A 12,218-nucleotide genomic window follows, 5' to 3' on the forward strand; every position below is an offset into this window, starting at 1 on the left:
TATATTTATAAATAAAGATTTAAACAGAGAAAACATGTTTAAAATATATAAGCAACAGAATTATTACCAAAATGACAGAATACAGAATTAAAATATTTGTAATAATGACTATTTTAAATTACCAGTTAATGTTAGCATTCAATATGTGTTCATGACATTCGCTGTCAAAATTTTTTTCTCTAAGAAAGGGTACATGATTTAGACATGAAATGGCTCCCAACCACAAGAAGTCCTCCTCCAGATATACAATAAGCAATACAGGAGAGAAGGGCCAGCTGCCAGAACTATAAGTTATGTACATAAAGGCTGAGAAATATAAAAAAATACAGTTTGGTTGTACTGTGTAAATTCACAAAATTAAACATAAATTATAAAATATAATTTATGCATGCATTTTTATGAGCTTTTGAATCAAAAATACATACAGTCTTTTTTATATTTTTAGGTCACTGAATAAACAAACATTTTTATTTCAGCAAGAAATTAATCTAATAATCTACTCGATGTTTGAAGTAATTAAAATAGTAGGTATTTAGTCCAGCCTTTAAAATATTCTCATTATTTTTCTTCTACAATAAATCCACAATAATATGATTCAGAATAAGACCTTCTGGTGTGACATATATCTAAGTTTTTTAAAAAACTCTGAGTCGCATATGAATGTATTTCCTTCTGTTGTGTGACTATTTTAAAAATCTCTTGCTTACTTAAGTCATCATTTCTATTCTAATGATCCCCAACATGCCCCATTCCAATATGTCCTTTTGGAAAGTCCCAATTAAGTACAAATCTGAAAGAAGGGAATAATTACTCTGTGAGGAGGCTGAAACCTTCTCCTTTGAATTATTAAATATAACCAACATATATTTTAAGAGTTAAACTCATTTTCCAAACAAAGAAAAAACATCTTTGAAGTCTACCTTTAAAAGTTCTGTTTGGGAATGTCAGTAGGGGGTTAACCAAAGGCTTTTCCTGGCAAGAAACCTGAAGACTTAGTCTAATTTTGGGTCTATTTCACAGGAATTTTAAGGGAAAAATGACACTTCTTGTAAGTTGGTAAAGGTTTTCTATGTGCAACAATTCAGGACACAGGGCTGGCCCGAGAGTAGAGGACAAGAAAATGGTTAATTGTTTCAGGCTGGAAAAAAATCACTCTTCCATTAGTATTTAAGATTTCAAGATGAGTTTTTAAAATGTTATAATCTCTATTTCCTATCTTTGTCTCCTCTTAGAAAAATCAAAATATCACCTTTGAGTAACAGAGACGTAGGCCATGGAAGAGGAAATGAGGCATATTTGGAGAGATAAAGTGACAAACTGAGTTTACAGTGCAATGGTAATTTCCTGTTCTTGTGTCCTAGTGTTTTAACATGAAAGATATCATCCTCTTAGTTCAGTAAATGTTATTACTATAAAAACTGGAATCAAGAGAAAGATCTAATGCAGTGTTCATAAGAATATCCATCTTACGATGACCTCTGCTGACAAATGCTTCCTATACAAGAGACTCTTTCCTAGAAAGGTAACTTTAATATAGAACTGTTATCCCTGAAAAATCTATCACCACCTTTGCTCATAACATTTTCTCTGAAGACCACAAAATAAATACAATTAACATTTTTCCCCAAAACCACCATGTAAAGACTTTAAGACTCAAAAAAAGTGCATGTTAAAAAATAAAAAAGTTAATGTTAATTAAATGTATGCTTAAAGATCAGCTTTACTTAAAAAGATATAAAGAAACCTTTTCCTGTCTGATATATTTATAGTCTACTGTTTAAATTTGTACTTAATTTCACAAAGCTGTCTCAATTTTCAACCATTGTTTTGCCCGTGGGTTTACTTAAAAAATTACAACTATTTCTCTTTTCCAGTGTTAAAAGTCCAAGCACGGATTACAACACAAGAATTTACAACTCATTCTTTACATTTAAAACGTAACTATATTTCATTTTGAAAATAGGTTCCTGGGTATACCTGAATAAAAACAGTGAAGCTTTATAACAAACTCCTAGATGAAATACAGGCAATGTCATCATTAATGTTCATCACGTTCAAAACCCCTATTTGATGGAAATACTTGCTCCAACAACAGAATACAGAGAGGTCTCATGGAACTTGCTGTCTTGCCTCCCTGAGTCAAAGTGAGGACACTCCAGTGGGATGGGGATAAATCTGAACCACTCACTAGTTCTGCCACTCCTCAGGACATGGAGAACCTGGCTTCCCTTGAGATACTTCTCTCACATGTAAAATGGATTTAAAGTAATCTATTAAACATCTGTTGGAAGCAGAAAATTACCTAGGTTTCTTCCATATATAAAAGGTCATAAGTATGAGAAGATGTCTAATAGAAAGTTCAAAAGATATTTAGGAACCTTTTCCCCATATTACCATATATTTATATTAGATACAATATAATTAGAGCACTCATAAATGTCACTTATGAGTCTATCATGAACAACCATTGTAGATTATTTAAAATAAAAATTGTGCTTATTCCCAGCAAACTTATAATTAAGGTAAATAATATCTGCACATACTTACACATACATACATGCATATGTCTATACTATAAAGTATAATTATATTACCTATATAAATGTAGATAAGTGTGTATTAAATAACTAACATATAACCAATGACATATACATGCATTAATGATGACAACCAGAAAAGTGTTTAAGTGCAAAGTGGCCAGGGTGAACCATATTTTACACATGGCAAATTCTTCCATTCTAGGAAACACATGTTCTGCCTACATCTATGCCAGATTTTATATCATGTGCTTTTGCACTGTTATAGTAAATTAAAAAGCCATAGTATTAATGTATCAAGATCCTGAAGATATCAAACTGTCTCCAAAATTAAAAATTAATTGAATATTTGATATTACAAACAATCATTCATAATATTTTAGGCAATGATAATGGTGTTTTATTAAAGCTATTTTTAATAGACATGGGTTGTGGTTTAATTTTATTTATTTTTTGTCCTCACCTGAGGGCATACCTATTTATTTTAGAGAGGGAAAAGGAAGAAGAGAGAAAAGGGGAGAGAAACACTGATCAGCCACCCCCTGTCAGCATCCCTCACCAGATTGAAACTACAACCTAGGCATGTGCACCAACCAGGAACTGAACCCACAACCCTTCAGTTACGGGACAATGCTCCAACCAACAGTGGCCAGGGCACAGTTTTTAAAAAAACATATTTATCTTTTAAAATTACATACTGAAATAAATATAGATGATGATGTGACCTGCTTCAAAAATAATGCAGGGTGAGGGGTGGGGTAAAAACAAATGAGAGTATAGATAAGATTGGCTATGAGTGGGTAATTGCTGAAACATGGGAGGTTATTATATTACTCTTTCTGCTTTAAGTATGTAAAAAAACTGATATGAGCTCAAAACACATACCAACCTTCCAATTAAAAAGCTCCTATATGTTAGGATTACCCATGTTGTTTATATTGGTAATGTCCGCTGACAAAAAGAAAAAAAGGACACACGTAAGCATGTTCTGCTGAATGTCAATGAAAATTAACATATAACTTACAAACACCTGACTAATGAATTTAGGGAATTTACATTGTCTCTGTAGAGTAAGTTCAAAAGGCCATAAACTTTTTACTTCCTAATCAAAAAAGACCAACTTATGAAAATAACTTTATGAGCTTGTCACTAACAAACAGATTTACTGTACATTCTTCTAATTATTCCACAAGTGATGAGCAAGTTTTGTGACAAGCTTGGTCAGAATAAATTTTAAAAGTTAGGGCTCTAGTTACATAAAAGCTGTTTTCATTTTTCCCCCCAGAAATACTGATTATAAGCAGTTCTGAATGAATACATATAGCAAAACACATCAAGATAATGGGAAAAACCCATTAAGTAAATATCTCTTCATTTATCTTCAAGAAAAATTCAGACCTTTAGCAAAGTAATATTGGTTATCGGATATTTCAGGTATGGATGTGACAATGAGATATATGCAATTTCCAACCTGAATTAGCCTCTATGTTCCCCTCAAAATATATACATATCCCCAAAACTCAAATATTTTCATAATCAAATTATACAGTCAGATTGTTTCTTATAAGCTACGTAGGAAAACCATTTATTAGATCATGTATCTTGTTTGTTATCTAGATACAAACTGCATCATCACTGTATTAGAAGAGTCGGGAATGAGGTGACATTTACTGAAAACCTACTGGGTTTCTGGCTTACTCCTTCTCCAATCATCTGGATAATTGGTCTCTGCATTTAATTTCAATGGAAATACCACCTCCTTGAAAAAACTTCCTTGGATCTTCCTCTTAGTAGTGTGAAGCAGAATTTTGTACTTCCCACTTTATAACACTTTTCCCAAGTGCTTATATTTATGTAATAAATACTTACATGATTTTCAAAACTACATGTCTCTCCCACTGGGCTACAAGATCCAACAGGTGAGATAATGTCAGTCTTGCTCACCACTGTATTCCCAGTCCCCTGTATAGAGTCTGGTGCATTGATTATTAACCCTACCTACACATGGATCATCTGAAGTCTTTAAAAAATACTGATGCCTGGATTCTACTGTTAGAGGTTCTAACTAATGTACTTGGTAGAAATGGGGTGAAGGACAAAAATTGGTAGTTTTTTAAAACCACCAAGTGGATTCTGACAAGGCAGTCAAGGTTTAGAGTCCTGACTACCAGGGTAGATTCAACTGACAAATATGTAAAGCCCTCTAAATACCTCCAAAGACTACAGATTATGTATACCATTTGATGTCATTTTCACTTGCTAAAGCTATAAAATAGTGACACTAATAGTAGTTTTGATGTGGAATCAAAGAGATATTGAGGTTTTCCTAAAAATTAAAACTAGAGAAGATGAGAATCACAGTTGGAGGGTACTCTAATTCATAATAAAACTGTGCTATAAATATTATAAATAATTGTGACCTCTTTTGTTGGACTTCCCACTGTGCAAGGGCTGTTCTCGTGTTACTTTATGGACTCCTGGAAACTTCATTAAGTATCACTATGCCTTATTTTATAAAATCTATTTGGTATCACAGGCCACTGTCTCTGTGTAAGCCAACACCATCAGCCTCACTGCTAAAGCTAAAGAACACCTCTGTGTCTTACTCCTCTTTTAAAACCCTTGCTGATCACTCTTTTCCTCTTTGCTCTGGCAATATTATACCCTCCTATTTCCCTCCTGGCCCTGTGAATACCCCTTCTTCTGCTCCTTTGCAGATTTCTCTTCTACCAGCCCAGTAAATATCACTTTCAGGATTCTTAGTTTTCTTTTCTTTTTCTTTCTTTCTTTTTTTTTTTTTTTTTTGCATCTTCTTGGGTAAAAGCGTAACCTCCCAGGACCATCTACATGCAGACCACATTCAAGCCTGTTGTTCTTTAAATCCAACTATTACTGAATATCTTCACTTGTATATCCAAACAAAAAGGAAAAAAATCATTTTCTCCTCTAGGTCCCCTAACTCAAAGGGGACATCATCCTAACTAGCTGCCAAGGTCAGATTCCAGTTTCTGTAAGAGCTCTCAAATCCATCCCTTTTTCCATTTCCACCACCCTCCATGCTAGGCGAGATGCCTGAACTGCCAGGGCAACCTCCTAACCAGCTTCAATGCTCTGGGCTTATACCCTCTCATCCATTCACCACATGGAAGACAAAGTCAACTTTAAAGAATAAATCTCATTGGGTCTTTCTCTTGTTTAAAACTTCTAATGGATCCCCCAACATCTGCTGGATAAAGCCCAAATCCCTTGAAGCATTAGCTACCAAAGTCCATTCAGACGCTAGCAACTCCGATCATGCTCTAAGCTCTAGCCACAAAGAATTCAGCAGGTTTCTCTTGCTTGAAATCCATTACACATTCTGCCTTTTTCCTGGACTGGTTCTTATCTCTTTCTTCTCCCCTACCTCTTTCAATCAGTCAATACAGATACCCTACAGATCTCTAAAAAATATGTGGCATTTTCTTCAAATCTAGGACTGCCACTTCTGTGACCTCAAAATTCTGGATCAAATACTATTCCTAAGTGCTACTGTCATACCTGGAAATTCCCGGGCTTAAAAGTAGCACACTGTATTCTACTAGTCACTTTCTATGTCCCTCTCCCCTGCTATTTTGGAAGCCTCATGTGACCTAGGCTCTTGTCTGCCATACTGACCACTGTATCCTTAGCACCCAACAGTGGCTGACACACAGCATTCAGGATATTCAGTGTTTGTGAATGGAGCTGGGACGTCTTCCTTCGACTTAACTTGAGCTCTTCACAAAGGTTAGTCCTTTTTTCAGGCTGGAGTGGGCCCAGAAGGCTACTTAGCTTGTTATATGGAGCCTTTTCTGAGACAACCAACCATCTAAAACATTCTTCTCGGTTCTCCTCCCTCATAATACCATTATTTTTCTTTATTATCACTTGGCAACTCTTTGTATTGGCTTAATTACATGTTTAATCCAATGTGGACAGGGACCATGTCTGTTTTATTTTCCAGTATCTATCAGTACTTAGCATATATAGCAGGGTTCAAAATATATTTGAAAAAAATAACAAGTGGAGTATTAGCATTCATCAAAGACTAATATCATTTCTAACATCAGGTTGCTTCTCACAAATGTTTAATTGCCTCCTAAACCAAATTTTTGTCAATACTGCCTGTCATCCACAATAATAGGCATATTTAAAGAGTTTTCTGTTCTGTTACTCTGGTATAATGCTAACAGAGGGCAGGGGGAAGGAGAGAACACCCACCACAGACAGAGATATCAATAAAAATAACTAATCATTCCTTAATTATTAAGTGTTTCCAAAATGTGTTAAAATGACAATATAAAGTGTCATAATGCAATGGAAGAAAACAGCCTTGCCTTTCAGATCTTGTATATAGCCCTCTTTGCAGCTGTACATAAGTTGAAGGATCCATCTGTGTTGAGCTCCAATACACTGCCAAGCAGGGTCACCAGCTGCATGAAGGTCAGACAGGTACCTGAAAAAGCAAGGCCAAGGATGACCAAGTAGGCTTCCTCTACACAGCCTAAATAAGGATAAAAGGAAAGCTAACGTATTTCAAAATCATCACTTTTTAAGAAAAACTGTAGTTTTATCATTTAGTAAAACAGTTGTCAGATTAGTCTCTAATATTTAGTTCTAAATGAAATAGATTCAAATTTCTTTTCATGAAGTCAAATAACAATAAAGCTCTATTTTATAAAACTAGGGCTTTTTATAAAGACAACAAAGAAGATAATTTATGAGGATCCAACATGCTAAGTGAGAACTTACCTTTATATGTATTTACATTTAATTCACAGAGTGTTTTTAATTAGTTCTGTAATTATATAAAACACAGGTGGGAGCCAGCATAAAACACCTGGTGAATATTATTTTTGATTTCAGGGTTTTTTTATTCCTTTCTGGTCTAAAATATGGCCGCTAGATGGCAGAGTGACACTGTTTTCTAGACAATCTAAACAAGGGTTAACTGAAACTTAAAGCCATTTTATTACATGAAAGAGATTAGGTGACAACAAGCACTTATGTACCTCTAAAGTCTAAGTCCTAATCCATGACTGAGAAAATGTTTTTCTAGAAAAGATAGCATAGATGGGCATTTTTCACAGTTGTAATATAGTTCTTAAAATATTCAAAGTGATCTTTGTACAAAAAATATCCAAACCAGATAGAAAACTAAAAAAGATTTCAGTTGAAAAATTTCTGCCAAATATCATTCAAGATTTGGTTCTCAGCCCTCACAAAATACATAAATGTAACATGTTAAATCAAATTAAATCAACTCCAAAAGCTGAATTTATTGTCTTAAAATTACTTTTAGATAATAAGCTGTATGTTAAAGGTTTTCATTTGATGGTAAATTTTAATTAATGGTTAGAACCTGTGACCTCTAGCCAAATGTTAATAACTCAAAGAATCATCTGACGTTACTCTCTCACATTTCTAGGGCTGGGTATCTCCTCGCTCGTAGACATCTCAATTAGCAGCTAATTAAAGGAGAAATAATTTGTAGTAAGTTAGCAATAAAAACAATGTTGAAAAGAAATCTCACATCACATTTAAAAACTAACCATCCTGACCTTGATTTTCCAGGCTAATGAAGACAACCTGGTTTCTGAGAAGAACTGGGCATTTGATTGTCTTGCAAAAGGCGCCTTGAAATAGCTTGGCTCACACTGCCCTAGAAACAGCCCTCAGAGCTGGCCCTTCTCTTCCTCCCTGTAACTCTCTATTTACAGGCTACAAATAAGCTGTGTCTGTACAAGAGTGACAAATCAGTTAATAGTATCAGCAGAAGAAATCTACTGTCTAGCAAATTACATTTAGCTTGGCATAAATAATTCATTATAAAGCTTTCAAAACCCAATCAGATTCTACCTTTCTCACAAGACTTCCTCCTTTTATCCACTGGAAGATAAATATGACAAATAGTATACTGTGTCACTTCTCAGTAAAACATGTGATTTTATTCTCTCTTTCCAGGGAGACTTGGTCTTATCATTCTCCTTACTTAGGTTTGTTTTGCCTCCACAATACTTCTGCAACACTTTCTCTTAACAGTTTCATTCATATAACTAATATCCTCAGATTTGTATCAGTTGTAAAATATAGGAAAGCTGCTTCCTTCTGATTTTTAAACTACTGAGTATGAATAGATGATCCATTTACAAGGGGTCTTTCTCAAGCAAAAGAAATCAGCAAGTACTTTTGCTTAGTAACTTTTAAAATTGTAAGTCTCTTTAGTATGGTGACAAAGTACTCGCAAAATTTAATAATAATCATCTTTCCATTGTCTTATTAATGGGTATTACATTAAAAGTTTTATAAAGAGATAAACATGTTGTCTCAGAAATTCTAGTGTTTCAATTTGAAAGTACAACATGTGCTAGGTTTTTCCTTGGTTAAATTACTGAACCCAGTAAGTTTCTTCTTCTCTTTTAGTAAGTAGTTATAATAAGTACTAGTTCCACTTCAAAAATATTTGTTTAGAATATGATTCATGTTATTGCCATTTCTTTAAAAGCTGTATATTAACATTTTTAAAATACTTTTTTGAGGAAAAATATGTTAATGATGATGAGTATAGGCTCAACAGTTTAAATTTTATCAATATTCTCAGATAACGTCAAGTTGAAGGAGTTCATCATCACCAAGCCCTTATTTTAGTCACATTCTGACATGATTTTTAACCATCACCAGGGACAGAATCATACTGACACAGGAAGAAGTACATGAAACTTTGCTTCTTGCTTAAAAAAAGGTCAAAACAGAATGAGGAGACTAAAAATAATCAGAAAGTTTTTATCAACAAAACAGAATAAAAGACAACACGGTGGTAGTAACCTGATTTTCGTTCCTACCATGCATAGCTTCAATTATGTAAGAGAACTTATAAAGATATATTTTTAATTGATGAGAAAGCTGTCTCTATTCTAGTAAGATACTCACCATACCTATCATCATAGATATCAAAGTCCAACAGATATCTGACATGGTTGTAATGTTATTTTTCCTATTTATTAATAACTAAAAACTTAATTAAAACAAGAATAGAACTGCTTAATTTTTTTCAAAGCTCATCAAAAATAAAATGTTTAAGAAATAACTGAACTGCTAGACATTGTTAATGACCTTTTAATACTTTTTCCTTTAAAATAACAGGAAAAAAGGCATTTATATAGGTCATTTAAAAGAACTGGACTTCCGCCAATATGGAGGCGTAGGTGGAAATACTTTGCCTTCTTGCACAACCAAGTTTAAAGACAACAAAGTTTTAGGAACAATAAACGCAGCCAAGCCACAGAAAATTGAACAATACGAAGTCCGACAACAATGAAACACTCAGCTAGACCAGTAAGAGGGGCAGAGCCAGCAGTGAAGGAGGTCGGGCAAAAAAGATCCCCCAACCCAGGCAGCCAAGAGTGAATCCCAGGTTGGGGGGTAGCGACCAGCTGACCCAGTGAAGGTGCAAGACGGCTGGCTGACCGCGGTCACACATTTGCACGCACATAAACCAGCGAAGGAGCCAACAGTGAGACAGACCGGGCAGGCCCCAGTGGCGGGAAGGAGCAAAGAGGACTGCCATTGCTCCCTCTCTGACCCAGCACCCACATACAGCATCACTAACCAGTGACCTGGTTGGCCCCGCCCTGGTAAACAACTAAGGCTCCTCTCCTCATACATAACAGGCGTGAACAGATCAAAACATGGCTAAAGAAGAACTCAAAGCCCCAGAGCCCATGAATCTAAGTAAACAAGAAATTGCCAACCTATTGGAGGCAGAGTTCAAAACACTAGTGATCAGGATGCTCATATAACTGGTGGATTTTAGCCACAAATTAGAGGAACACATGAAGGCTAAACTAATTGAAATGAAGGGAAATGCACAGGAAAGCAGTAATGATGGAAAGGAAACTGGGACTCAAATCAAGGGAGTGGACCAGAAGTAAAAAAAAAAAACAAAAAAAACCTCCACCAAACAGAAAAATAGGAAGAAAGAAGAATTTAAAAAAATAAGAAGAGGCTAAGGAACCTCCAGGACATCTTTAAACGCTCCAACATCCCAATTATAGGGGTACCAGAAGGGGAAGAGGAACAGCCATGAGTGGAAAACTTATTTGAACTAATAATAAAGGAGAAATTCCCCAATCTGGCAAAGGAAATAGACTTCCAGGAAACCTAGGGAGGTCAGAGAGCCCCAAAGAAGTTGGATCCAAGAAAGAACACACCAAGGCACATCATCATTACATTAGCCAAGATTAAAATGAAGGAGAGAATCCTAGAAACAACAAGAGATAAGGGGACAGTCACCTACAAAGGAGTTCCCATCTGACTGTCAGCGGATTTCTCAAAAGAGACCTTACAGGCAAGAAGGGGCTGGAAAGAGGTATTCCACATCATGAAAACCAAAGACCTACAACCAAGACTGCTCTATCCAGCAAAGCTTTCATTTAGAATGGAAGGGCAGATAAAGTGCTTCTCAGATAAGGTCAAATTCAAGGAGTTCATCATCACCAAGCCCTTATTATACGAAATGTTAAAGGGACTTATCTAAGAAAAAGAAGATAAAAAAGATGAACAGTGAAAGGACAGCAAACTCACAGTTACTAAGATCCACACCTAAAACAAAAACAAATTAAGAGGACAGTTAGATCAGGAGCAAAACCATAGAAATGAAGATCACATGGAGGGTTAGCAACAGGGGAGTGGGAGAAGGAGAAGGGGGGAGAAGGTACAGAAAATAAGTAGCATAGACAGTAGATAGAAAATAGATAGGGGGAGGGTAAGAATAGTAGGGGAAATATAAAATCTAAAGAACTTGAGACAAGTGGTCATAAACTAAAGGGGGGAGAATGGTGGAGGAGGGGGTGTGCAGGGTGGAGGGGAATGAAGGGGGGAATAGAAAACAACTGTAATGGCATAATCAATAAAAAAAATAAAATAAATAAAAAAGAACCTTTTTTAACACCTACCACCTTTTAAATGCTATCCAGTAAGTTAAACAGTTATAAGAGCTACACATTAGTTATCTAATAATAGTAATTCACTACATAAAGATATCATACACGCAATAAGATTTAATTCATTACTATCAGAAAATTTAATAGGATAAATATCAACAATGAAATAAATACAAAGAATAATCAGCAGAACACAGATGAAACATTAATCAACTGTATCCTGGACAAGGCAGTTAACAATCCCAGAACTCTGTCTCTTTATATGTTAAAAAAAACCCCAAAATACTACCCTGGCTGGTGTGGCCCAGTGGGCTAAATATCAGCCTGTGAACCAAAGAGTCACCAGTTTGATTCCTAGCCAGGGCACATGCCTGGGTTTCGGGACAGGTCCCCAGTTGGGGGTGGGTAAGGGGCAACAACACAGTGATGTTTTTCCTCCCTCTCTTTCTCCTTCCCTTCCCCACTCTTCCCCTAAAAATTAAAAAATACATTCTTTCATATGAATGTAGCTTAGAGAAAATAAAAATAGACTCTGAAAGCAGGCAAACCAGAGTCCTACTACTTACTAGTTGTGTGTACTAAACAAGCAATAACATTTGAGGCTTGGTCTCCTCACCAGTATAACGGGTATAATACAAATGCCCCTAAGTGATGACTGGGAGGATCAGAAATGATAAACGTAGTGCATCTTGCATAATGTCTGGTCACAATGCAGATGAAG

At 35.4% G+C, this 12,218-nt stretch overlaps 1 protein-coding gene across 5 annotated transcripts in view; it reads right to left on the reverse strand.

Moving 5' to 3' along the window:
- Positions 1-12,218, reverse strand: part of EXOC2 (exocyst complex component 2) — a 272,371-nt gene that overhangs the window by 122,535 nt on the left and 137,618 nt on the right. For all 5 annotated transcript variants that reach the window (XM_053672552.1, XM_053672553.1, XM_037142694.2 and 2 more), the window contains one exon: positions 6,893-7,011. In XM_053672552.1, coding sequence (XP_053528527.1) covers positions 6,893-7,011 — 119 coding nt within the window. The remainder of the gene's footprint in view (positions 1-6,892; positions 7,012-12,218) is intronic.

The sequence above is a fragment of the Artibeus jamaicensis genome, unplaced genomic scaffold, assembly GCF_021234435.1.
Source record: "Artibeus jamaicensis isolate MK-2021 breed Jamaican fruit bat unplaced genomic scaffold, CSHL_Jam_final contig_769, whole genome shotgun sequence".
Lineage (NCBI taxonomy): Eukaryota > Metazoa > Chordata > Mammalia > Chiroptera > Phyllostomidae > Artibeus > Artibeus jamaicensis.